This window comes from Salvelinus sp. IW2-2015, linkage group LG18, assembly GCF_002910315.2.
Source record: "Salvelinus sp. IW2-2015 linkage group LG18, ASM291031v2, whole genome shotgun sequence".
Taxonomy (NCBI): domain Eukaryota; kingdom Metazoa; phylum Chordata; class Actinopteri; order Salmoniformes; family Salmonidae; genus Salvelinus; species Salvelinus sp. IW2-2015.
This window is the reverse complement of record NC_036858.1, coordinates 45578505-45605104: the sequence shown is the minus strand read 5'-3', so window position 1 is coordinate 45605104 and position 26600 is coordinate 45578505. Positions and strand designations below refer to the sequence as shown.

Genomic DNA, 26600 nt, shown 5'->3' with positions numbered 1-26600 from the left:
CCCCTTCCCTCTAGTGTTGGTGCGCCAGAGTCAACAATGGCCAGAAATCGGATGAAAGCAAGTGGAATTCAATAGGAACTGCGTAAGTAGGTCAAAAACGCATAAAAAAATAACATGCCTCTGCACGGCATCATCGGATCTGGGCCAAATCCTCAGACATCTGACCCAGCATCAGGCCTGGGTGACTGGAGGGGTCTGTGGCCATCTACGGCAATAACATCTCCACACACATACGAGACTACAATATATGCACTCGCACTCCTGCAGAGAAATAGTCTGCCGCGTCACTCTGATATTCTGGATATCTTATGGAATAAAAAAAAAGATACAGTACATAAATACAGTACTAGTCGAAGGGTTTCTTTATTTGTACTATTTTCTACATTGTAGAATAATAGTGAAGACATCAAAACTATGATATAACACATATGGAATCATGTAGTAACCAAGAAAGTGTTAAACAAATCCAAATATATTTATGAGATTCTTCAAAGTAGCCACCCTTTGCCTTGATGACAGCTTTGCACTCTTGGCATTCTCTCAACCAGCTTCATGAGGTAGTCACCTGGAATGCATTTCAAGTAATAGGTGGGCCTTGTTAAAACTCCTTTCCTTCTTAATGCGTTTGAGCCAATCAGTTGTGTCGTGACAAGGTAGGGGTGGTATACAGAAGATAGCCCTATTTGGTAAAAGACCAAGTCCATATTATGGCAAGAACAGCTCAAATAAGCAAAGAGAAACGACAGTCCATCATTACTTTAAGACATGGTCAGTAAATACAGAACATTTCAAGAACTTTGAAAGTTTCTTTAAGTGCAGTTGCAAAAACCATCAAGCGCTATGATGAAACTGGCTCTCATGAGGACCGCCACAGGAAAGGAAGACCCAGAGTTACATCTGCTGCAGAGGACAGGTTCATTAGAATTTACTGCACCTCAGAAATTGCAGCCCAAATAAAGTAACAGAGTTCAAGTAACAGACACATCAATATCAACTGTTCAGAGGAGACTGAAATCAGGCATTCATGGTCGAATTGCTGCACAGAAACCACTACTAAAGGACAACAATAATAAGAAGAAACTTGCTTGGGCCAAGAAACACGAGCAATGGACATTACACCAGTGGAAATCTGTCCTTTGGTCTGATGAGTCCAAATTTTTGATTTCGGTTCCAACTGCCATGTCTTTGTGAGACGCAGAGTAGGTGAATGAATGATCTCCGCATGTGTGAAGAACGGATAAGGAGTTGATGGTTCTTTGCTGGTGACAATGTCAGTGTTTTATTTAGAATTCAAGACACACTTAACCAGCATGGTTTCCACAGCATTCTGCAGCGATACACCATCCCATGTGGTGGGCGCTTAGTGGGACTATCATTTGTTTTTCAACAGGACAATGACCTAACACTCCTCCAGGCTGTGTAAGGGCTATTTGACCAAGTAGGAGAGTGATGGAGTGAGTATCTAGTTGATTATCTGGAGCATCAGCATTTGTGGGTTCGATCACAGGCTCAAAATGGCCAGAAACAAAGCACTTTCTTCTGAAACTCGTCAGTCTATTCTTGTTCTGAGAAATGAAGGCTATTCCATGTGAGAAATTGCCAAGAGATTGAAGATCTCGTACAACGCTGTGTACTACTCAAACCAGAATAGAAAGAGGAGTGCGAGGCCCCTGTGCACAACTGAGCAAGAGAACAAGTATATTAGTGTCTAGTTTTAAAATGGAAAAAAAACTAAAAATGTTTTTCTTTCAAAAACAAGGACATTTCTAAGTGACCGTTGCTGACAGGTGTATAAAATCGAGCACACAGCCATGCAGTCGCCATAGACAAACATTGGCAGTAGAATGGCATTACTGAAGAGCTCCGTGACTTTCAACATGGCACAGTCATAGGATGCCCCCCATCCAACAAGTCAGTTCATCAGATCTCTGCCATGCTAGAGCTGCCCAGTCAACTGTAAGTGCTGTTATTGTGAAGTAGAAACATCTAGGAGCAACAACAGCTCAGCCGCAAAGTGGTAGGCCACACAAGCTCACAGAACGGGACCGCTGAGTGCTGAAGCGCGTAAACATTGTCTGTCCTCTGTTGCAACTCTCACTACAGAGTTCCAAACTGCCTCTGGAAGCAATGACAGCACAATAACTGTTTGTCGGGAGCATCATGAAATGGGTTTCCATGGTCAAGCAGCCACACACAAGCCTAAGAGCACCATGCACAATGCCAAGTGTTGGCTGGAGTGGTGTAAAGCACGCCACCAATTGGACTCTAGAACAGCGGAAACATGTTCTCTGGAGTGATGAATCATACTTCACCATCTGGCAGTCCAACGGACAAATCTGGGTTTGGTGGATTCCAGAAGAACGCTACCTGCCCGATTTCATAGTGGCAATTGTAAAGTTTGGTGGCCCCTTAGTTCTAGTGAAAGGCAGTCTTAACGCTACAGCATACAAAGACATTCTAGACAAATCTGTGCAACAGTTTGGGGAAGGTATGACAATGCCGTCACGCACAAAGTGAGGTCCATACAGAAATGTTTTGTCGATATCAGTGTTGAAGAACTTGACTTGCCTGCACAGAGCCCTGACCTCAACCACATCGAACACCTTTGGGATGAATTGGAACTGCGAGGAGCCAGGTCTAAATCGCCAAACATCAGTGACCAACCTCACTAATGCTCGTGGCTGAATGGAAGCAAGTCCCCGCAGCAATGTTTCAACATCTAGTAGAAAGCCTTCCCAGAGGAGTGGAGGCTGTTATAGCAGCAAAGGGGGGCACCAACTCCATATTAATGCCCATGATTTTGTAATGAAAGTCGACGAGCAGGTGTCCACATACACTACATTACCAAAAGTACCTCAGAACCGGTTCGACCCAGCACTAAGAAGCCTGCATTACAGAACCCCAACCGTATCAATGTTATGATCGACTTGATTAAGAGATTCCAGAGTCAGCGCCTCAGTTTTTTGCATCCTAGAAAACACTTCCGTCTGAAACAGAGAATGCTTCTCGTAAAAACCCCTCCCTTTGATAAACTGACCACTGGCCTTTGTCTCTGCCCAGGGTTAATGGACTCTGAAGAGGAAGTTCAATTATTTATGACAACAATGAAGGTCTAGCACTACGGCATCAGAACAGTAGTGTAGAACCATTTGTTTCCTACTGAGAGGCAAGAGGAAATGTATTCTTCTTTAACAATATCGCTGACATAAAACTTTAAGTTCCGTAATTAGCGTCCTGCTTTTGCGGTTCTCTCCGGTCAGCATTAGAGTGCTCCATGAACTGGCGAACAGAGAATGGGATACTCAGACAGAGAGCTGAGTCACGGTTCCTAGCTCCAATGACACACCGTACTGGGTTGTTTTCCATTACTAGGCAGTCACGAGACAGCAGTAGATGAATGCAGAGTTTCACATTTAGAGACACTCTGCTAGACAACACGAGGCACCTACAGTACTCTTAGGATACTTGTACGAAGCTTATAGAACTTGTAAGAACCAATGATGTGTTAAGAGATCCTGGGAGGTCCAACAGTGTTTGCAGTCTACCACAGACTTACTAAAAAGGGCCAATGGAGCTGGAGAAAGGCCAAATGAGGGTACTTACAGCTCCTGGCGCAGGCGTCTGATCTTGGCCTTGGCGTCGGCCAGCTCCACAGACAGGTGCTGGCGGCTCTCTGTGCGGCGCATGCTAGGCGAGTCGTTGGGCGACTGGGCAAAGAGGGGCGGGGGAGAGTACTGTCCACAGTCCCTCTCCTGGGTCAGCTCCACAATGGTCTGGAAGGACACACAACACCATAACAGTTAGACCAGGGATGCAAACTGGTGAAGGCCCAAGAAGGTGACAAAACATTTTCTGTGTAAACTGCCTATTTTCAGAGTGGGGTTGTCACTACACCAAAATGTTACTAACGATGGCCAAGTATCACGATACAGAGTGGTATCGTGATACCACACAGGGTTTGTGATAGGAGCAAACTGAGGACGGATCAACAACATTGTAGTTACTCCACAATACTAACCTAATTGAGAGAGTGAAAAGAACAGAATACAGAATACTACAATACTAGAATACAAACACCTGTACAGAATACAAATACTCCAAAATATGCATCCTGTTTAAATAAAGGTAAAATAAAATACATAAAATGTTGTCTCAATGAGTTAACGGCCTGTATAGAGTCTGTATGGTGCGATGTTGTCTGTGCATTTTTATGGCATGTGCATCAGTTTGTGTGTATGGTTGGGGTGTGTGTGTGAATTGAACCCAGAGCAGTCTGATTAAGGACAGCCCACCTGTACAGTTGCCAAAGCCTGGTAGAGCAGCAGTCCCAGCATCCTATGGGCTAGGGGGGCAGGGAGAAGGAGGTGGGATTATAAGGATCTCCACTGGAGGCTAGACGCTCTTCATTAAAAGCCCATTTCATTGCGTAGCCACTGGGTTATGAACGGACGATGAGAGAGGAGGGCTGCGTGGTGAACTACAATGACGATATGTTGTCACAGACAATTTTAAACCAATGCCTTTTGTGACTCTTATCTCCGAACCCAGCCTAATATACCCTTGTTGTGTGCCGATACTTGAGCCTTAACTGCATTAGCACTGGGCTTTTCATTATGTTTGGGGTTTCCATTTAAGTGACTGATCCTGGTGGCTAGGTGCTGCTGCTCCTCCTCCTCTGAGGTCCGTCCTAATCAGAGTCATCTCCCTAAACTCACACCTCCCAGACTGAGCAGACAGAACAGCAGGGGAGCCTGACACAACATAGGTTCTACTGTTCAATAACAAGGTGTCACGGTAGACTATATATATAGACTGCAATACACACTGTCAGTATCCTCAATACTCTGTCTGACAACTGCTTTGTCCCTCATTGTGATCAATGATCTAACACTGTTGAAAGCAATTTGGTGAGAGCCGTGTTTTCACCCATCCAAATCTGTTAGATTACTTGGGCTGGTCACTTCAAGTAAGGAGGGAGGGATACATGTGTCAAGTATAGAAGTTGTGTGTAGGATACATGATCCGGGTCCTCGTCTGAGTTGTCTACAGGGATGCAAGCTTGTTCCTTTTTGGCAATATTTGCCATTTTGATCTTAAAATATTGAGATTATTGAGCTATAAAAGAGGGGTGCGAAAAGAGCTTCTCCCCGTGTGATCACTAAATAATGGTGTATGTTTCTCATATCTAAATTATTGACTGAGCACAGAATGCATGCATAACACTTTGTATTCAGGATATTTCTTAGCCAAATTTTGGGGCAATTTTACTTTAGTGCCTTATTTTAACTAGGCAAGTCAGTTAAGAACAAATTCTTATTTACAATGACAGTCTAAGAACAGTGGGGTAACTGCCTTGTTCAGGAGCAGAACAGATTTTTACCTTGTCAGCTCGGGGATTCAATCTAACAACCTTTCGGTTACTGGCCCAACGCTCTAACCACTTGAGTGGAGTTAAAAAGGCACCAATGTGCCCGGTTTCAGACATGTACCTCCAGCTGGTCGTCTCTCTCGTCCACCAGGCGTTTGAGATGGAAGGCCATGTTCCTGGAGAAGGAGTCCAGGTCCTCTGGGGGCAGGTCACCCCCCTCCAGCCACTGTAGGTCCACAACATTCTCCTGGTTGTGCGTCACCTTCAAAACAACAGCATTAGCAGAGTCATCACACTCTTGCCAGCCAATACACAGAACAAATGTGTTGAAAGCAATGGGAAGCAAACTAATTTACTTGAACTCAAACTGCTGTGGAGGGCAGTGACAAATTTGGCTGAAAAGCTCACAGATCTGTCCTACAAGAACTCAAGTTTCCTTTTACAAAAAGATGGCCCAAAACAGACACACGAGACGCCAGGGTTTATGTTTGAACTGGATGCCTTCACAAAATGAGATATATAGATATATCTATATATCCGTCTATCATACCTCTTGGATGTGAGATGCTATGGCAGCTTTTGTGTCAAAGTCTAGGGTCTGGATCCTCTCGATGTACTCTTCTTTCTTCTCACACTGCAAACAAAAGGAGGAAGTTTGGGGTTTGGATGACAGTCTGGAGAGTGGAATTAGAGAGGTCTTTGCGAGGTCAGCTTCCTGAACACAGGCTAGGTTGAAGATGGGAAGATTAAGACACCAGCGTCACAATACAGCAGGTTCTACCACTCTGAATCAACCATGGGAGCAGCTAAAATATTGTCGCTATGCTGCCTAGGCAGAAGGCAAGCGTTCTGAAACAGATATCAGGTTGGTGAAAAATGCATTTTAAGCGAAAGCCAGAAAAAAAGACATCGAGCCAGCTAGCTAACGTCGAGGTTGAAGATTACAAGGTTAAGACAACAGGGTTCTAATATCCCATAACTCTTTACAATTCATGGACCTAGCTTTACTAGTTAGCAACGGCACTAGTAGTTGTCAATGGCGCCGGTCCCATTAGTTTATTTTTTAATGCTTCAGCATTGAATTATTACATGGTCTTAACAGGAGAATGGCCTGGGTTCTGATTGGTTGGCTTTGAGGAAAAATGCCTGTGAAGGAATATGTAGGTCAGGGGTCAGCAACAGGCGGCCCGCAGGCCATAACCGGCCCGCAACTGATTTCCCCCCCAAAGTTATTTTGCAAAGAAAAAGAAAAAAACTGTGATTTTCATTTTTTGGTCAAACACGACTAAAACCACCAGGAATTCAGCTAGAAATCAAGTTACCCTGTAAAAGAACAGTGTCACCTAACAATTATGATCTAGAAAACAACATTTAATCAACACTGACTTCACACATCACGCATATTTCCCTATCAGGAGTCCTTGAAGAAGTATCCTAGGTCAGAACTCCCTAAAACAGTGAGCTAAGTGTGAACGAGAATGACTGTGTGAGGTTAGCGTCTCTCTGGCCAGGGGTTAAGTATGATGCATCATCAGTGCTACTCTAGCCAGGCCCAGGGCAAAGACAGAGACAAGGGTCGGGTCAGGGCATACAGAGCATCCCATTGAGCAGACACACCCTCTGACAGCCCCTCTGACCCTTCTCTGGCCTGCTGCCAGGACAGAGGACAGACCACCTGTCATAGTGCCAACTCTGCTGAGGAAGAGGAAACGAATACTAGTCTGAGTGAGAATGACTAATTTTACTCATACAACTGTAGCTGTGTTAACACTCGTCTGAACAATAGAGCCGAAGGTTGTTGATGGTCAGGAACTAGTGAGTAAGAGCTACTCAAATCAGTAGAAGAGTGTTAATCCTACAGGAAATGGTAAATGGTAGACTATTGACAGTAGATGACTAAGGGGATGATGAGTGTACAGTAGGACTTACCTGGACAGCACAGCCAAGCAACAGCAACAACAGCTTCCTCATCTCCTCCAGACCTTGCTCTGCAGACAGAGATTGTCAATTAGTGTTTTACTACCATACATATTTTCATTGACTGTAGTTTTTATTGTCCTCGTTTCAAATTCATTTCATAAATCACAACCAAATTGTGATTTGGTTGTGATTTCAAAGCTTTTTCTGTATCATATTGCAAAAATCTAAAAAGATGTCTGCCCCCCAGCCCGGTCACACAGATAGGATACTTACTACAGCCCTGAGATGAGCCATTCAAGTAACCCTATTACATACATGCAAACCTACTATTGCTTGCTTATAATGCGAGGTCCTGAACCAAAAAGATTGTACTGTATTTTGCAGCATCCAATCAGCTAGGTACGGTATGATGCCAAGCCACATGTAGAGGAAATGATTACACAGCTGCTAGGAAGCTCAACAAGGTTGAGGTAATCTGTAGAATTGCACTGTAAAATAATGAGCCGGTTGGTGGGTGGGTCTGCCTGTCTGCGTGTGTGTGTGTGTGTAAGCCAGCTCATCAGCCCCAAGGCCATAAACACAGATTACTAACAGGCTTTGACAACCAGGCATGTCTATTCAGAAAAAAAGGACCACACAGCAATAACAACTACTGTAAATCCCCACCAGTAGGTACATCTTCATGGACAGCCATAACATCAATGGCAACATTTTGTTCTTCGTGTATGTTATGGTGCATCCCTCCATGTGGGTGTGTAGTGACAGAGGTAGTGGGTTTGGAAGGTTGAACTATTGGATGTAGCCTACAGAGCATTTGGAAAGTATTCAGAACACTTGATGTTTTCCACATTTTGTTACGTTACAGCCACATTCTAAAATTGATTAAAATTGTTTCCCCCTCTCAAATCCACACACAATACCACACAATGACAAAGCAAAAGCAGTATTTTTTTTGCAAATGCATTAAATAAATAAACCGAAATACCTTATTTACATAAGTATTCAGACCCTTTACTATTAGACTCCAAATTGAGCTCAGGTGCATCCTGTTTCCAGTGATCATCCTTGAGACGTTTCTACAACTTGATTGGAGCCACCTGTGGTACATTCAATTGATTGGACATGATTTGGAAAGGCACACACCTGTCTATATAAGGTCCCATAGCTGAAAGTGCATGTCAGAGCAAAAACCAAGCCATGTGGTTGAAGGAATTGTCCGTAGAGCTCCGAGACAGGGTTGTGTCGAGGCACAGATCTGGGAAAGGGTAACAAAAAATGTCTGCAAAGTTGAAGGTCCCCAAGAACACAGTGGTGTCCATCAATCTTATATGGAACAAGTTTGGAACCACCAAGACTCTTCCTAGAGCTGAGCAATCAGGGGAGAAGGGTATTGGTCACTTAGTGTTAAGGTCGCAATGAATAACTCAAGATAATATTCTGATAGATAGGATATGGACGGAACGGACGACAATGAGAAAGTTGAGGCCCATCCTCACAAGACGTCATCAAAGCTAAACAACATCTATAAAGGCTAGGACATACAATAGCGTTTGCCGGCCAAGAGTACTTAGCACCTCTGAACCGAGTGCAGGCCATAATTTGCCAACCATTCTTCATGTAGAATTGTGCAAAAATGTTGGCAGTCGGGAAGTCCATCAGCGGGTGGTCTCTAAAACACACCACACCGAACAAGCGGCAGATCGACAATCTGTGTGGTCCTTTAGGGAATACGAGAGTAGTCCATTCTGGATTCTATTCTGAGTACAGAAGGCCAGCTGTTACGAATGCCTTCTAAATGCTTTTTCTTCCAGCTGAAAGCCTTAAGGATTCATACACACACAGTAGAGCCTACACACAGAAGCCTGTACAGTGATTTAGAAAGGCAAATCTTCTTGAGCGCTGAAGATAAAGGAGCAGGCAGGCGCTGGATGAATAATTTAAGAAGCTGACTGAACCAAGCATGGCGAGTGAGCATGAGAGAGAAAGAGAGAGATGGGGGAGAGAGCAAGATGTGGTGAGAAAATGAGAGAGAGAGCAAGAGGAGATAGGGGGTGGTTTAAAATAGATGGAAATTCCCTTCAGAAGCCCTGGCTCTGCTGAGGTTTGACTCCGCAGGCTTTGTTATGATAGTGCTGTATGCGCCTAGTGTGGCTCCTTCCCTCGGTCGCTACACGCCGCTCTTCCTGACAGGAAACTCACAGGGGCAGACAGACAGTGACTAACCCCTCATTGCTGCAACCGTTCCTGCCAAGCCATTGTTCACAGGAACCTGGTGGGGGGGGGTCCTACCAGGGGGCAGGGGCACAAGGCCTCAGTGACGCTGGGGCATACAGGTGAAAAACCCAGCAGCGTCACAGTTCTTGACACACTCAAACCGGTGCGCCCAGCACCTACCACCATACCCCATTCAAAGGCACTTGAATCTTTTGTCTTGCCCGTTCACCCTCTGAAAGGCACACATACACAAACCATGTCTCAATTGACTCAAGGCTTAAAAACACTTCTTTAACCGGTCTCCTCCCCTTCATCTACACTGATTGAAGTGGATTTAACAAGTGACTTCAATAAGGGATCATAGAATGACTATGTGAAAGCTGTGTCATGGAAAGAGCAGGTGTTCCTAATGTTTTGTACAGTCAGTGTATTTTGTCAATTGGCCCAAGAATTGTTATTCATTATATCGGTCTATAACGTGAGTCAGGGACTACTCATGGTTCCCCTGATAAGAAAATACCATACTTTTGCTAATTTCACTTAACTGAAACTGATGTTATAAATCACTTATTTCCACTACTCCAAGGGCCTCATTTATAAATATTGTATATGCACAAAATATGCGTGTGCCCAGATCACGCAAAACTTGCCATTTATAAAAACTGAGCTTGAAGTGAGAATGTGCTTATCCTCGCGCAAACTTTAGACCACGTGCACGCAGTTTCTATTGGTTGAAGTATTGCATTGCAGGCAAAAGTAGTATCCTTGTGCTGAAACAGTGGAGCTCATATTCCCGAAGTGTCTACACAACAAATTACCATGCACGCATCTCATTTAAATTGGGCCTATTAGATAACTTGAAATTACAGAAGTATTTTGCTCTATGCATCCGACAGGGAGCACAGTTCATAAGATTAACAGGTGAACATGTTAATATTTTGCATTGAAGTTTATAAAACGCATGTATGGTGTGCGCCAAGTTTATCAATCTCAATATTTTTTGCACGTGTGCAGTCTTTTCAGAAATGGCGCACACAGATATTTAGTGTTCAATTTATGTAACGGTTATAAAATGAGGCCCCAGGTGCTCAAACCATCTTCAGGTTTCTAAATGTGACTTCAGGTTTCCTGACTTTCCCACAACCCCACACAGCGTTGCTGATGACTGCCACTCTGGCCTGCCTCCACCTGTCATTGGAGAGCACATATCTCCATGCAGTTGCCATTGTTCCTGAAAAGAGACACTCCTCTGGCATCTAAACGACCACACTAGAATCTCAATGTCAGCAATACAAAGTAGGTACAAACTGCTCTCCACGTGGCAGGAAACTGACACCCATGTCCAGTCTCTGAAATTAAAGGCTTGATTGTTGCACCCAAGGAGAAGTTTCACTAGAAAGACACAAACAGGGCATGACTGTCCACATTGAACAGGAGATGAGCCTTTAGGAGCACATTGTGTTGTAGCTGGCCAAAGTGCTTTCCATTTTGAAGCTGGATCAGACTGAATCGAAATGATATTCAGTGTGGAAGTCACGTCTGAGTTCAACAGACAGTTTGGGGTAGGGGGGCAGGAGGGGAGAGGTAATCAGATGAGTTAGTTGGCTCAGAGGAGTGGGGTTTTGCAGTGTTGAGCACAGAGTGGGTTAATAATCAGAGCCTGGGGTGGATTCCCATAGTGCTGATAATAGGCCCATACCCCACTGAGCCTTAATGACTGCATAATAAAAGCCACATGTTCAATCACTTTCAGATGGCTCCAGATACCAGCACCGCTGCACACCACCAGGGTCAAAGGTCATAGGAAAGAGACTGGAATGCCACATGTTTTGGTTCAGGACTTTGAGTTGGTCTGATAATACTTTGCACATAGGAGTATCGAATTTCATGGCTGCGTTGTCTAGGTCTTGACTCTAGACGCAGATAGATACTAGCTAAGTTTCACAGTAGCAGAATGATTCAAGATTCAATAAACCAGCATAGTGTTTCCCAAATCACAGTATTTTGACAATACAACCAATGGCTGGTTTGATCTTCATTTTATTTCACCAGCCAATATTGTACTATGAAGATAACCAATACTAATTCTAGCTGGGGGAAATCAAATCTACACACAAGGGTTTGACACAAGGAAAACTGATTTCAAGATAAAAGGGGAACGTGAAATGCAAACAACCTACATGTACGTTGCACAATAATGAAGTTATAAAAGGTTCAAAAAGCACATTATATCCCAGTGTAACAGAGTGTGTATTATACACTGATCAGCCATGAAATGTAACAGTGTGTAACAGTGTGTAACAGTGTGCATTGTTGTCAGGTCAGTCAGATGAAGGACATACCACTGAGCGGGTTCCTGCCCAGCACCAGCACGTTGGGGAGAGGCATCGCCACCAGCTGCTGGAGGGTCTCCTGGAAGAACAAAACATAAAATACTTATCATTACAGTATTAGTTATTACAGATGTTCATAGGATTTTATACATCCTGACAAGTGTACATATTGTTTTCACTGAACATCAGAATGATTAGTGACTGCATGGAGAAGGAATCTTTAAAAGATCACTGCAGAATCATGTATGAATCCCCCCTCCCCCCCACAACGTGATAGCTATAGGCTAGAGAGTTTCAGGCAGGCCGTGTACAGAGACCGTACAGGCAGAGGGAAGCCCAATGGAGATGTTATATAAAAGAGTATCAATTTGACCAACAACGGACAAAGCAGAAGTCTCATATAGCATTGTTTGATGATGTCACCCGTCCTGTGTCTATGTGCCGACTGTGCTCTTGGCGGTCATGTGACAACGGTGACCTTGGTCTTTCTGTAGGTTGTAAATCTCAAATCCCCCTTTCACTACACAGGTGTTCATATGTCCATCATGAAAACAGGATGCCCACACTTAAAGCTCACATACAAATATCAGATACATATGTGAAAATGAGCACATGGGAGTGCAAACACACACACACAGCGCCACACTATCAGCGCAAAAGCTGTCGTCAGCTGACTAGACAACTAAAGCTGCTCATCTCCTGCTCCTCCTAGTTCAGTACTACACCACCATGCTGCTACTGGTACTCTGACAGGCAGCCAGTCATGCCGACTGGTCGATTCTCCACCCATAGGGGTGACATGAACCCCAACAATTTGAGGGGGCACAAAGTACGTGAGGATGGCTGGGGGGGAGGGTCTTGGAGAACTAGACTGCCATTCCCGAAGTTGGAGAATTTAGCATTTTTCAAACACCCGAAACCCTGTTCCTGCAATCGAGAGCCATAATCATTATGCTTAAATTCGATGTCAAATGTTCTGCATATCTAAGCATACCTCTTCAGCTTTCTATATTAGAGGTCTGTGCGAGTTTACACTGATTTATTCATCTCGCTCCCGCCTGCAGCTTTTCATACTGCCCCCGCCCACACCTGTTGTCTGTGTGTCCGACTCCCATCCGCTACCGCAAGAAATGGTCTGGAACCCAACCGCAGTATCGCTATGTTATTTTAGACGTATGTGACGACAAAGCTCACTTGCCAGCCAAGGTCGCAGCAACATTGCACCCTATAGTCAATATCAAAAAACACAAAAATAACCTAAGAAATAGGTTAAATTACCAGAGATTCTCACTGGGCCCATTATATTAGGCTATCGGTAGGTATTACTGGGCTATATCAACCAATAGGCTAGATGTAGTTTGAAGAGAGCAGAGTGGACACTTGCACTTTCTCTTGAGATACATTTTATAGCCTACCTTTAAGGAGCGGGACAATTTGCATCTGATCTGACCGCCTGCTCCCAACCGCAGCCTGAAAAATGTAGACCACGCCGCAATGCTCTCTGTCGGGGCCCGCATGTAGCCCTCGCAGTCTGAATCCTCCGGACTAGTGGTTCTTTTTTAAATTATTTTTTTTAATAAACTAAATATGCTTCTCTATCTTTGATCAAATCTGGGTTATTTAAAAAAAAAAATTTTTTTTTAATGTGAGTATTATTCAGTACATTTAGTTAAGTCCACAAACCTTGCCAGCAGGCATGCCAGCTAAAATAGACATGCTAGCTACTCAAACTTGATTGATAGCCTGAAATAGCTTCTTGGTAACTAGTTGAGGTTGGGAACCTATCCGAGTTAGCAATGTTATAAAGTTGGCTTTAGCTAGGTGGCTAGTAGTATTACAGAGAAACAAACTTTTTTTTTTTTATCCGAGGGGGCACGTGCCCCTGTGCCTCCTATGGGCATAACACCTCTGTCCACACACACACACGTCTTCATCTATTATGTAAAAAGCCAAGTACTCACTAAATGAGGGAGACCTTCAATTAAACAGCTTTAACTATTGATTCAGTAGTGAAGAAGTCTGTTGAACTGGTGGGACTGGAATGAGACGAGTGGGCAGTGCTGTTCTAGGGACTGTGTAATCTCTAACAGACTGCCAGACTGACTGGCCGCCGTTTGGAAAATAACCTTTGATAATGACCTTGCTTACGGTGTAAGCATAATTAATAGTAATTAAAGCCTATGTCGGGACTTGAGCCAAAGAACTCCAACCCAAAGTAACCATTAAAGTATGTGGGGCGGTGGCCTGACCTTGTCATTTGTCCAGCGAGCAAAAATAAAATTAAAAAAGCCTTGAATGAGGAGACGTTTTAAAACTTTTGACCAGTGTAGCGAGCGAGAGTGTATATATGTATATCTGTGTGTGTGTGTGTATATAAATCTATATCCAGTAGAAGTCGCAAGTTTACATACAACTTAGCCAAATACATTTAAACTCAGTTTCACAACTCCTGACATTCAATCCTAGTAAAAGTTCCATGTCTTACATTAGTTAGGATCACTACTTTATTTTAAGAATGTGAAATGTCAGAATAATAGTAGAGTGATTTACACACACACTACCAGTCAAAAGTTTGGAGACCTACTCAATCCAGGGTTTTTCTGAATTTTTTTACATTGTAGAATAATAGTTTAAACATAAAACTATGAAATAAAACATATGGAATCATGTAGTACCCCCAAAAAAGTGTTAAACAAATAAAAATATATTTGATATATTAAAGATTCTTCAAATAGTCACCCCTTGCCTTGATGACAGCTTTGCACACTCTCGGCATTCAAGGTAAGAACAGTGCTAAAGTGCGATGGAACAAGGACATCCCAGCCGGCCAAACCATCCCCTAACCCAGACAACGCTAGGCCAGCTGTGCGCCGCCTCCCGGTCGCAGCCGTCTGTGACACATTCCGGGATCGAACCCGGATCTGTAGAGACGCCTCTAGCACTGCCTTAGACCGCTGCGCCACTCGGGAGGCACAAGGTGGAAATTATTTTGTCCATTAATATGCTCGTCTTTTGAGCGAGATTTACAGTTGTGGCCCTATATGATGTGTATAACATGGCATGAGGATAAACAGACAAGAGTGGACAAAATACTGATGCTTCAGCCACCAGACACACTCTCCCTATCCACAGCACCCCTAACCTCAGACGTGTGGTAGATGCCGGTCACACTAACGAGCGCCAGGGGACGGAAGGGCTCAAGGTCATTCGTTTCCAAGGGTTACAAAGTGAGAATTTTACACGGTTGCCATGGTTTTGCGTGTCAGTCAGGATGAGTGTCAAGCTGCTGCTCCACCCTGTACTGCTGCCATGCTGGTGAAGGGTGGATGGATGATTATATGGCTAACACCACAGGAAGGGAGTACCTTCACACTTTTTTCCCATGCTTCCAGAATAGAATAGATCGAATGGAATAACATGTGATTTGCCATCAAATGCTATCCCACCACAATCATTTTGTGGCATAAGGTGCTGACCGCTGAGTCAGATCCCAAGACAGCAACTATGGCCTTGGATAACTATCAAATAAATGTTATTTGTCACATGCACTGAATACAATGAAATGCTTACTAATACGTGTTAAGAAAGTATTTACTAAATAAACTGAAGTAAACAAATAAATACAAATGGGAAAAAAAAGAAAAATAATTAGGGCAACAATAAAATAACAGTCAACGCAAAAAGTCCACGTATCCATTTGGTTAGCTGTTCAGGAGTCTCATGGCTTGGGGGTAGAAGCTGTTAAGAAGCCTTTTGGACCTAGACTTGGCGCTCCGGTACTGCTTGCCTTGCGGTAGCAGAGAGAAGTCTGACTAGGGTGGCTGGAGTCTGACAATTTTTAGGGCCTTGACACCGCCTGGTATAGAGGTCCTGGATGGCATGAAGCTTGGCACCAGTGATGTACTGGGCCGTACACACTACCCTCTGTAGTGCCTTGCGGTCGGAGGCCGAGCAGTTGCCATACCAGGCGGTGATGCAACCAGTCAGGATGCTCTCGATGGTGCAGCTGTAGAACTTTTTGAGGATCTGAGGGGGAATAGGCATTGTCGTGCCCTCTTCACGACTGTCTTGGTGTGTTTAGACCATGACAGCTCGATGGTGATGTGGACACCAAGGAACTTGAAGCTCTCAACCTGTTCCACGACAGCCCAGTCGATGAGAATGGGGATGTGCTCGGTCCTCCTTTTCCTGTAGTCCACAATCATCTCCTGTCTTGATCATGTTGAGGGAGAGGTTGTTATCCTGGCACCACACTGCCAGATCTGACCTCCTCCCAATAGGCTGTCTCATCGTTGTCGATGATAAGGCCTACCACCGGTGTGTCGTTGGCAAACTTAATGATGCTGTTGGAGTCGTGCTTGGCCATGCAGTAGTGGTAGAACAGGGATTACAGGAGGGGACTGAGCACGCACCCCTGAGGGGCAGATGTGTCATTACCTACCCTTACCACCTTGGGGTGGCCCGTCTGGAAGTCCAGGATCCAGTTGCAGAGGGAGGTGTTTAGTCCCAGGGTCCTTAGCTTAGTGATGAGCTTTGTGGGCACTATGGTGTTGCACGCTGAGCTGTAGTCCTTGAATAGCATTCTCACTAGGAGTGAAACGGTACGTGTATTCGCATTGAATTGTTCGGTACAGGGTCCACGGTTCGGTACAAACCGAAAATACATTAATCATATATTATAGCTAGTAAAACATATATTTTTTCATCATAAAAAAAATATTGCAAAATCCAACGGCGTATAAATTAACGTGGGAAAAATATCCACATAGTGAGAACAGAGCTGAGAGACCGTCGTAGCAGCAATTAGCTTATGAAGGAATTAGCAGTTAGCTAAATGCAAAGGAGTAACATGGCAAACATTGGCGAGCCAAAACTAGAAGACGGCCCAGTATCATTCAGGTCTGCCGTCTGGGAACATTTTGGTTTCCCTGTAAACTATAACGGGGGATTGCCAACGAGTGGTGGATAAAACGTCTACAACAATGTAGGCTCTGTTCATTGCCGATAGCGTATTCGAGTGGCAATACGAGTAACACGACTACTCATTTGCGCAGACATCACCCCAAAGTGTCAATCGGTGGGACTAGGCGAAAAAAATGAAACGGCAACCACTTCTCCCCACAGCCTTCAGGCAACAATATGCGGCTGACTCGGGTAGGGCTAAAGAAATCAACGCAGCGATAGCAAAATTCATAGTGGCAGATATGAGACCCTTCTCTGTGGTAGAGAATGCGTGGTTCAGAAACATGTTTGAGTGGTCGAGCCACGCTTCACTATTCCTTCCCGTACATATTTTGCCCAGAAATTAATACCGGCCTTATACAAAATGACAACTTGAGAGCGAGTTGTCAGAAACGCGGTCTGTTGCTCTAACAAACAGTTGGACATTAGAGCTACGCTACTGTAACGGCTCATTTCATCACGGCAGAGTGGGAGATAAAAAGCCATGTCCTTCAAACACGTCACCTTGAGAGTAGTCACACCAGTGTAAACTTGGGGGAAGAGCTGAGGGTAGTAGTTGCCTTGTGGAAGTTGGAGAGGGATAATGTAACGATTCCTGTGACCACTAACAACGCTAGAAATATTGTAAATGCAGTCGCACTTGCTGGATTGGGGCCACAGATGTAATGTGAGCAAAGCATCCTTAATAGGAAGGTGGTATCCTTCTTTCATAAAAGCACAACTGCTGCACATGTTTTCAAGACAAAACAGGAGATGCTGGAGCTGCCAAACCACAAACTAATCCAAGATGTCCCTACTGGATGGAATTCAAGCCATGACATGATTGAGAGATACCTTGAGCAGAAAGTTGCGGTGTCAAGCTGTGAGGAAGAATGTCAAAGATATTGTGACTGTCTGAAAATGACATAAGACTAGCAGAGGAAGTTATCAAAGTGTGCAAACCTCTTAAAACAGTCAACACTGACATGCACTGAGAGCATTTCATCAGTTTCCATGGTCCTGCCTATGAAAACAATGATCCTGAAATCAACGGTGGCATCTGATGAAGATGAACCCGCAGTAAGGGATGTCAAGACTGCTATCAGAGTTAACCTGGAGCCTAGATATGCTGACCTTGGTGTCCAAAACTTCTTACACAAGAGCACCGCTTTGGACCCCCGGTTCAAGTCCCTGCTACACCTGGATGCTGCTGCACATCTGAGAGTCTACAATGAACTCACAGCAGAGATTGTGACCAATATACAACAGGTATTGTATTTATTTCGTTAATGTGACATTTAGTTTATTAGTGATTTAACAATTAAAGTCTTAAGTGTCTAATATACATTTCAAACCACAAATCATATATTTAAGCCACTTCAGAGATTATCATGTAATTTAATTCTGCAGGGTCAAGCCACAGATACCAACCCCTCTCCAGAGACGGCAGGGGTTCTCCTCCAGGAAAGAAGTCTGCCATGGCTGGGCTTTTTGGGGAGTTGTTCACGACCCAGGAGCAGGGAACCAAGTCAAAGGTCAAGGTCATCGAGGAGGTGGTGACCTCATACAGGGAAGTGGACTGTATTCCCCTGGATGCTGGTCCACTTACATGGTGGAAGACCAAGGAGTTAATATACCGTCATGTTGCCATATTAGCAAGGTGCTACCTGGCTGTGCCTGGGACCTCTGTCCCTAGCGAGAGGGTATTCTCCACAGCGGCTGACATTGTCACAGCAAGCCGATCTGTGCTCATTGCAGAAAATGTGGATAGACTAATCTTCTTAACCTCTTGGCGCACGGATACCTTTAGCAGGATCATTTTAATCAACAACCGCTAAATTGCAGAGCGCCAAATTCAAAAAAAATTACTAAAAAAATTTATATTCATGAAATCACAAGTGCAATATAGCAAAACACAGTTTAGCTTGTTGTTAATCCACCTGTCGTGTCAGAAAATATGCTTTACAGCGAAAGCAATCCAAGCGTTAGTGTGAGTTTATCGATCGGTAGACAAAACATTACAAACACATAGCAGCATAGTATCTTGGTCACGAAAGTCAGAAAAGCAATGAAATGAATCGCTTACCTTTGATGATCTTCGGATGTTTGCACTCACGAGACTCCCAGTTACACAATAAATGTTCCTTTTGTTCGATAAAGATTATTTTTATATCCAAAAACCTCCATTTAGGTGGCGCGTTATGGTCAGTAATCCACAGGCTCGTGCATGTCATGAAGGGCAGACGAAAATTCCAAATAGTATCCATAAAGTTCGTAGAAACATGTCAAACGTTTTTTTTAATAATCAATCATCAGGTTGTTTTTAACATAAATAATCGATAATATTTCAACCGGAGGGTAAACTATTCAATACAAGACAGAAAGAAAATGTCGAGCTACCACTTTCGCGCGCATGAACTAATCAAGGACATCTGGCAGTCCACTGACGTGATTTGATAAATCTTGCTAATTTTTCAGAATAAAAGCTTGAAACTATGTCTAAAGACTGTTCACACCCTGAGGATGCCATAGGAAAAGGAATCTGGTTGATATCCCTTTAAATGGAGGAAAGGCAGGCAATGGAACAGGGATTTTTCAAAATAAGAGGCACTTCCGGGTTGGATTTCCTCAGGTTTTCTCCTGCAAAATCAGTTCTGTTATACTCACAGACAATATTTTGACAGTTTTGGAAACTTTTGCGTGTTTTCTATCCTAATCTGTCAATTATATGCATATTCTAGCATCTGGGCCTGAGAAATAGGCCGTTTACATTGGGAACGTTATTTTTCCAAACATAAAAATTCTGCCTTCTAGCGTCAAGAAGTTAAAGAAAAACTTGAAATTTTTTTTAACATTTTTATCAGATGAAGTAACCAGTCTCAAGTAGTCCTATTTTGTTTAAGGCACTGCTATGTGACTTAATTTTGATATATGCTGCTGGACTATGCACTCTTGTTGAAGTTCTGTTTAAAATTTTATTTCATGTTATACGGCAGCCACTGCTGTTTTTTGTAGTCCCTTTGTTTCCATATGCTCCTGGGAATTCAAGCTACCCGTGTTTACTATTATAATAAATGGAAAATTTAAATACAAATGACATTTCAGGCATTTATTTTGTCGATGTATCATCGAAACCATACCGAACCGTGACACCACTGTACCGTACCATGAGTTTTGTGAACCGTTTCACCTCTAATTCTCATGTAGGTGTTCCTTTTGTCCAAGTGGGAAAGAGCAGTGTGGAGTGCAATCGAGATTGCGTCATCTGTGGATCTGTTGGGGCGGTATGCAAATTGGAGTGGGTCTAGGTTTTTGGGATAATGGTGTTGAGGTGAGCCATGACCAGCCTTTCAAAGCACTTCATGACTACAAATGTGAGTGCTACGGGTCAGTAGTCATTTAGGCAGATTACCTTGGTGTTTCTGGGCAAAGGGACTACAGTAGTCTGCTTAAATCTTGGTATAATACTGCCTCGGTCAAGGACAGGTTGAAAATGTCAGTGAAGACACTAGTCAGTTGGTCAACGCATGCTCGGAGTACACATCCTGGTAATCAGTCTGGCCCTGTGGCCTTGTGAATGTTGACCTGTTTAAAGGTCTTACTCATATCGGCTACAGAGAGCGTGATCACACATTCTTCCACAACAGCTAGTCCTCTCATGTAGGCAGCCACGTCTCGGTGAAACATAAGACTGCAGTTTTTAAATGTCCTGTTGGTAGGATAGTCTTGATCAGAGCTCATCCAGTTTATTATCCAATAATTGCACGTTGGCTAATAAGACTGATGGCAGATGCGGGTTATCCATTCGCCGTCTGATTAATTACCAGGCACCCCGACCTACGACCCTACATCTCTGTCTCTTCTTCATGCGAATGATGGGGATTTGGGACTTGTCCGGTGTCTGAAGTAAATCCTTTGCATAGAACTCGTTAAAGAAAAAAAATCTTTGTCCAGTATGAGGTGAGTATTCGCTGTTCTGATATCCAGAAGCTCTTTTTGATCATAAGAGACGGAAACATTATGTACAAAAGCTACAAATAATGCTACAAAAAAAGTACAGAACAATTGGTTAGGAGCCCGTAAAACTGCAGCCATCTCCTCTGGCGCCACTAAACCCAAAGAGGAATAAATACAAACACCCTTTCTCTCCACCACACACATGTCCCTTCTAGCTGCTGCCTCACCTGCCGACACACACCTGTCCCTTACAACTAGCACATGTTTGCAATGCAATCACATACTGTGGCACTGTCAGGCACTGAGTCAAAAGCCTGAGTGTACGTTAGCCAGTCCACCAACCTTATCTGCTCTCTGTCACCTCTATTTGGGTTAAGAAGCTGAACTATCTGCTATTGCAAAGAGAGAAAACACAGGGAATGGAAAGCCTCAGATCCAGGCTAAAACGACCTCAAGTGTATTCCTTTGTTTGGTTTATGAAATCTCACTCTTTAAATCCCCAAATAAATGCTTGAAGTGGGGGTTTGGATTCTAAATAGAGCAGTGGGAGGTGCACAGATTGTCCAATGAATGATAAACTCCATGATGTTTCATTATGGATGCTTGATTAGGCAAAGCAAAACAAGCAGCATAGGACTAATTGCTAAATTAAAAGGCTAAATGAGTTGATGCTAAATACAAGGTTAGCATATTAAAGACATGCTCTGGAAATTTAGGAATATTAAATATTTTTTAAACCTCCCACTTTCGGCTGGATTTCTCAATGTGTAGTTCACACATGCATAATCTATGAGCACAATTAGCGTTTTACCTTAGCTACGAAATCTAGTTTTAAAGTTGTTTTTCTGGGAGCTGTGCTGCACCATGTGGATGGGGTCTAGCGTGGGGGGGGGGGGGTCTTCCTGGGGCAAACATCTATAGACGGTTTGGCTAACAATGTCACAAATGTTACGTGCACATCGATGTGACTGGAAGCCGTAATTTGTTATGGTTTGTACTTGGGACGATATTTTCTCAGCTAAATCGGCAGAACATAATAGCAGCTCAATTCATAGGCCTTTGCTACAAATTAAACAATTAACACATCTGGTTAGTAGGCTATATAAATCAGTTCAATGTCAATAATACATCCTAATATTTTTTATCTGATTACACTGCTAAAAATCAAGTTGTTTTTTTATATATATTTCTTGGTGCGTTGATTGAGGAAAAACCGCTTGCAATCAAGAGAAAATGTCGCTCTGAAAAAGTCTCAAAAAGGTGGATATTGAAAAGTTTCAGGGAAGAATTGACAGCGAAATAAGCATTATTACTATATTTCTCCAATGTCAATCCAAAGTGTCTTGTTTGCAATGAAACGGTTGCGGTTTGCAAATAATTCAATAATATTAGACATCAGTATGAATCTAAACATGACACTTTCAAAAGTTACTCATCCACCCAGATCATCCGCCTGATCCAGATAAATGTAAGCTTCAACTCTGGGCTACTCATCCGTAGCTTAACCCAAGAGAAGGGCTTCCCTAAAAGCTTCCTGAGTTTAAACATCTTGTCAGAAAGTGAAAAGCTCAAATAATAGGGACAGAATAGGTCCATTTTCTGGCTCCTCAAAATTGAAGGCAGCATCAGAATGTCAGATACAAATAACATATCCCCATAAGCATCAGCGTCACATCTTTTGTAGAGGTGGGCGGTATAGCGGGATGAACGCGAATACCGGTATGACGTTTTGCCATGATATGGATTTTGCCATGTCATGATGAATTAATAAAATAAGCCGTTGTTTCATTCAAGATTTTAGGCGAGTGTTACGGCCTATTGGGCTAGTTCAAATTGTTTCTCTTTTACTAAAAACATATACTTTTTTAGCAATGACAAAAACTAGAAGCATGGATGTTACACGCAATCTGCCTACCAATCAAAGTATACGAACAAGCATGCGCAACTGCAGAGTAAGCAAACATTTAGTGAAGTAAACCCCTTTCGTTAGCAAGTGTCCGAAAATCAAGCGCAAACGTGTAAGCAAGCATTGAGGATGACTGAAGACAAGGAAAATAACACTGTTGAGGTTGATTCGCAGGACGAAGAATTGATTAGAAAAAAATAAAGAAAAAGGGGGCCTCTGTGGTTTGAAATTGGTTTCGCTTTAAGATCACTGACCAACAGTACTGTGCAAGTTGTGTCAACGCATTATGCTAGGCAGAGGTGGAAACATTAGCAATATATTTCAGTACCTGAAAACCCTGAATGTGTGCGCAAATTAGAGGTCGACCGATTAAATCGGCATGGCCGAATAATTAGGGCCGATTTCAATTTCATAACAATCGGTAATCTGCATTTTTGGACACCAATTATATTGCAATCCGCGAGGAGACTGCGTGGCAGGCTGACCACCTGTTACGCAAGTGCAGCAAGGAGCCAATGTAAGTTGCTAGCTAGCATTAAACGTATCTTATCAAAAAAACTTTCACATAATTACTAGTTAACTACACATGGTTGATGATATTACTAGGTTAACTATCTTGTCCTGCGTTGCATATAACCAATGCGGTGCCTGTTAATTTATCGAATCACAGCCTACTTCACCAAACGGGTAGTGATTTAGCAAAAGCACATTTGCGAGAAAAAAAAGCACAATCGTTTCACCAATGAACCTAACCATAAACATCAATGCCTTTCTTAAAATCAATACACAAGTATATATTTTTAAACCTGCATATTTAGTTATAAGAAATTCATGTTAGGCAATATTAACTAGGGAAATTGTGTCACTTCTCTTGCGTTCCAGTGCAAGCAGAGTCAGGGTATATGCAACAGTTTGGGCCACCTGGCACGTTGCGAACTAATTTGCCAAAATTGTACATAATTATGACATAAATCAAAACAAATGTATTTATATAGCCCTTCTTACATCAGCTGATATATCAAAGTGCTGTACAGAAACCCAGCCTAAAACCCCAAACAGCAAGCAATGCAGTTGTAGAAGCACGGTGGCTAGGAAAAACTCCATAGAAAAGGCCAAAACCTAGAGAGGAACCAGGCTATGAGGGGTGGCCAGTCCTCTTCTGGCTGTGCCGGGTGGAGATTATAACAGAACATGGCCAAGATGTTCAAATGTTCATAAATGACCAGCATGGTCAAATAATAATAGTCACAGTAGTTGTCGAGGGTGCCACAGGTCAGCACCTCGGGAGTAAATGTCAGTTGGATCATTGAGAGTATCTCTACCGCTCGGCTGAAGGTTGTGCAATGTAACAGAAATATTTAGACTTAGGGTTGCCACCCGTTCGATAAAATACGGAATGGTTCCGTATTTCCCTGAAAGAATAAACGTTTTGTTTTCGAAATGATAGTTTCCGGATTTGACCATATTAAATGACCAAAGGCTCGTATTTGTGTTTATTATATTATAATGAAGTCTATGATATGATTAGCAGTCTGCCTACCACCGCTCAGTCAGCAGCATGCTCGTAAGCATTCATTCAAACTTTACTGCGTTTGCCAGCAGCCCTTAGCAATGCTTGAAGCACAGCGTTGTTTATGACTTAAAGCCTATCAACTCCTGAGATTAGGCTGGCAATACTAAAGTGTCTATTAGAACATCCAATAGTCAAAGGTATATGAAATACAAATGGTATAGAGAGAAATAGTCGACACGTCATAATTCCTATAATAACTACATCCTAAAACTTCTTAACTGGGAATATTGATGAACTGGGAATATTGAACCACCAGCTTTCATATATTCTGAGCAAGGAACTTAAACGTTAGCTTTTTTTACCTGGCACATATTGCATTTTTACTTTCTTCTCCAACACTGTTTTTGCATTATTTAAATCAAATTGAACATGTTCCATTATTTATTTGAGACTAATTTGATTTAATGTTTTATATTAAGTTAAAATAAAAGTGTTCATTCAGTATTGTTGTAAATGTCATTACAAATATATATAAAAATAAAAAAAATATGGCATCAGCTTTCTTTGGGTCCGCCAATAATCGGTATCAGCATTGAAAAAATCATAAATCGGTCAACCTCTAGCGCGAATATGAAGAATCTAGCAGAATGCGTGCAACAAACCCCCAGAGCAAGTCTCAAGACATCTTCAAGTCAGACCTGCACTCAGCTATAACTCAAGGCATCATTCGTTAGTGGTACTCCCTATGACAAAAAGAGGAATGAGATAACAAATGCAGTTAAGTATCACATAGCGAAAGACATGGAACCAATTAAACTGTGGAGAAAGACCGTTTCAGGAAGTTGATTTGAACGCTAGACCCAAGATACGAGATCCAGAGCTTCACAAAACATGTCTGCCAGAACTCTACACAGAATGGCAACGCTGTCCTGACAACAAAATCCCTAACGCTGCATTCTTCTTTACCACTGCCGACTTATGATCAAGCCGGACCACAGAGCCATACATTAGCCTCACGATTCATTACATTGACGACAACTGCTGCAAAGCCAATTCCTTCAAACCTCTTATTTCCCAGATGATCACACCGGAGAAATAATTGCAGCTGGGCTGAGGAAGGCACTTTCCTCCTGAGGCCTGAGAGTTGCGTCAAGTATGTAGGACTACAGACAGCGGATCGAACATGGTCAAAGCATTGGAGCTAAAAAAAATAAAAATGGACAAGACTAAGGTATTCCGGACACAGGCTATACATTGCTATTGGTAAGTTTCAAAATGTCCCAAGCACAGAGCTAGGTAGAATAATTACATAACTTAAAAATAAAGAAAAAAATGCAGAACTATAGTTAAGTTCTGTTTAAAGTTATAATTGACTACACGGTCTGATCCTTCATATGTTACGCCGAATATATACAGCTACGCAAATCTATAATATTTGCAATTTGTTTACGTGTGCAATATCCAAACATTACATGGATTACATTGCTTAATTATAATTGATACAGTTGCCTATGGTTTCAATATATGCCTCCATCCTCTTTCTTTCAATAATAATTTATTGAGTAGGCTATCCTGTTTTCTAATGCAACATAGCTCTCTTAATCACAACAGTTGTAAATCTATAAATGGATTACATTTGTAATCATGTCCAGTGTCCATGCTGTAAATGGCTGTAATTATAGAAGATGCAATATTATTTCTATTGAATAATTGTGATTCATATGTAATTCTTTTTCACCTTTTTATTTTTTCAGAGAAGAGTGTCCAAAATGAACCTCTGGTTTCCCGGGCCACTGGAGTGTGCAAGAAACTGGTCAACACATTTTCCTAAAGTTAGAAGAAGCAGAAGGCCCTGACAAGTGCACAAGGTAAACAGAGCCTGCCCCTCCACACACTCATCACAGAATCCCCGACAAAGTGGGGATCTCGACTGCAGATGATGGAAAGAGTCCTGGTGCAGGAAAAGGCCATCACACAAGTCCTGGCAGCAGGCAAAAAAGAACACAGCACCTTGCACCCTCCGGGCAAGACATTGATGCCTTTGAATCTATCACTGCAGCCCCTCCAGGATTTCACAGATGCCCTGTCAGGAGAGACATACATGAGTGTGTACTATCTGAAGGCGATCCTCAATTTTTCAAGACGGAGGTTCAGAAATCAAATGAGGGCGAAGCCAAACTGACCCAAGAGATTATGAATGTCCTCAATCACCTGAACGACAAATGCACCAACCCTGAAACAGATGAGCTGCTCACCATGGCTACCTTTCTGCACCCAAGGTTCAAGACCACCTACATGACCACTGAGAAGATGGTGGAGGTGAAGGTGAGCAGCTGCCTGAGACAGAAGCCCTCCTGGTAGGGAACACAGCCGTGGGAGACTTCTCTCTTGAAGAGGACCAGAGTGAGAAAGAAGCTGCCACTGCTCCACAATCAGCAAAGAAGTCCA

At 42.9% G+C, this 26600-nt stretch overlaps 1 protein-coding gene across 6 annotated transcripts in view; it reads right to left on the bottom strand.

Moving 5' to 3' along the window:
• Positions 1-26600, bottom strand: part of ccdc88ab (coiled-coil domain containing 88Ab) — an 88139-nt gene that overhangs the window by 41958 nt on the left and 19581 nt on the right. For all 6 annotated transcript variants that reach the window (XM_070448545.1, XM_070448547.1, XM_070448544.1 and 3 more), the window contains 5 exons: positions 11845-11914; positions 7298-7356; positions 5919-6002; positions 5490-5630; positions 3604-3773 (listed from right to left, as the gene is read on the bottom strand). In XM_070448545.1, the coding sequence (XP_070304646.1) occupies positions 3604-3773; positions 5490-5630; positions 5919-6002; positions 7298-7356; positions 11845-11914 (524 nt within the window). The remainder of the gene's footprint in view (positions 1-3603; positions 3774-5489; positions 5631-5918; positions 6003-7297; positions 7357-11844; positions 11915-26600) is intronic.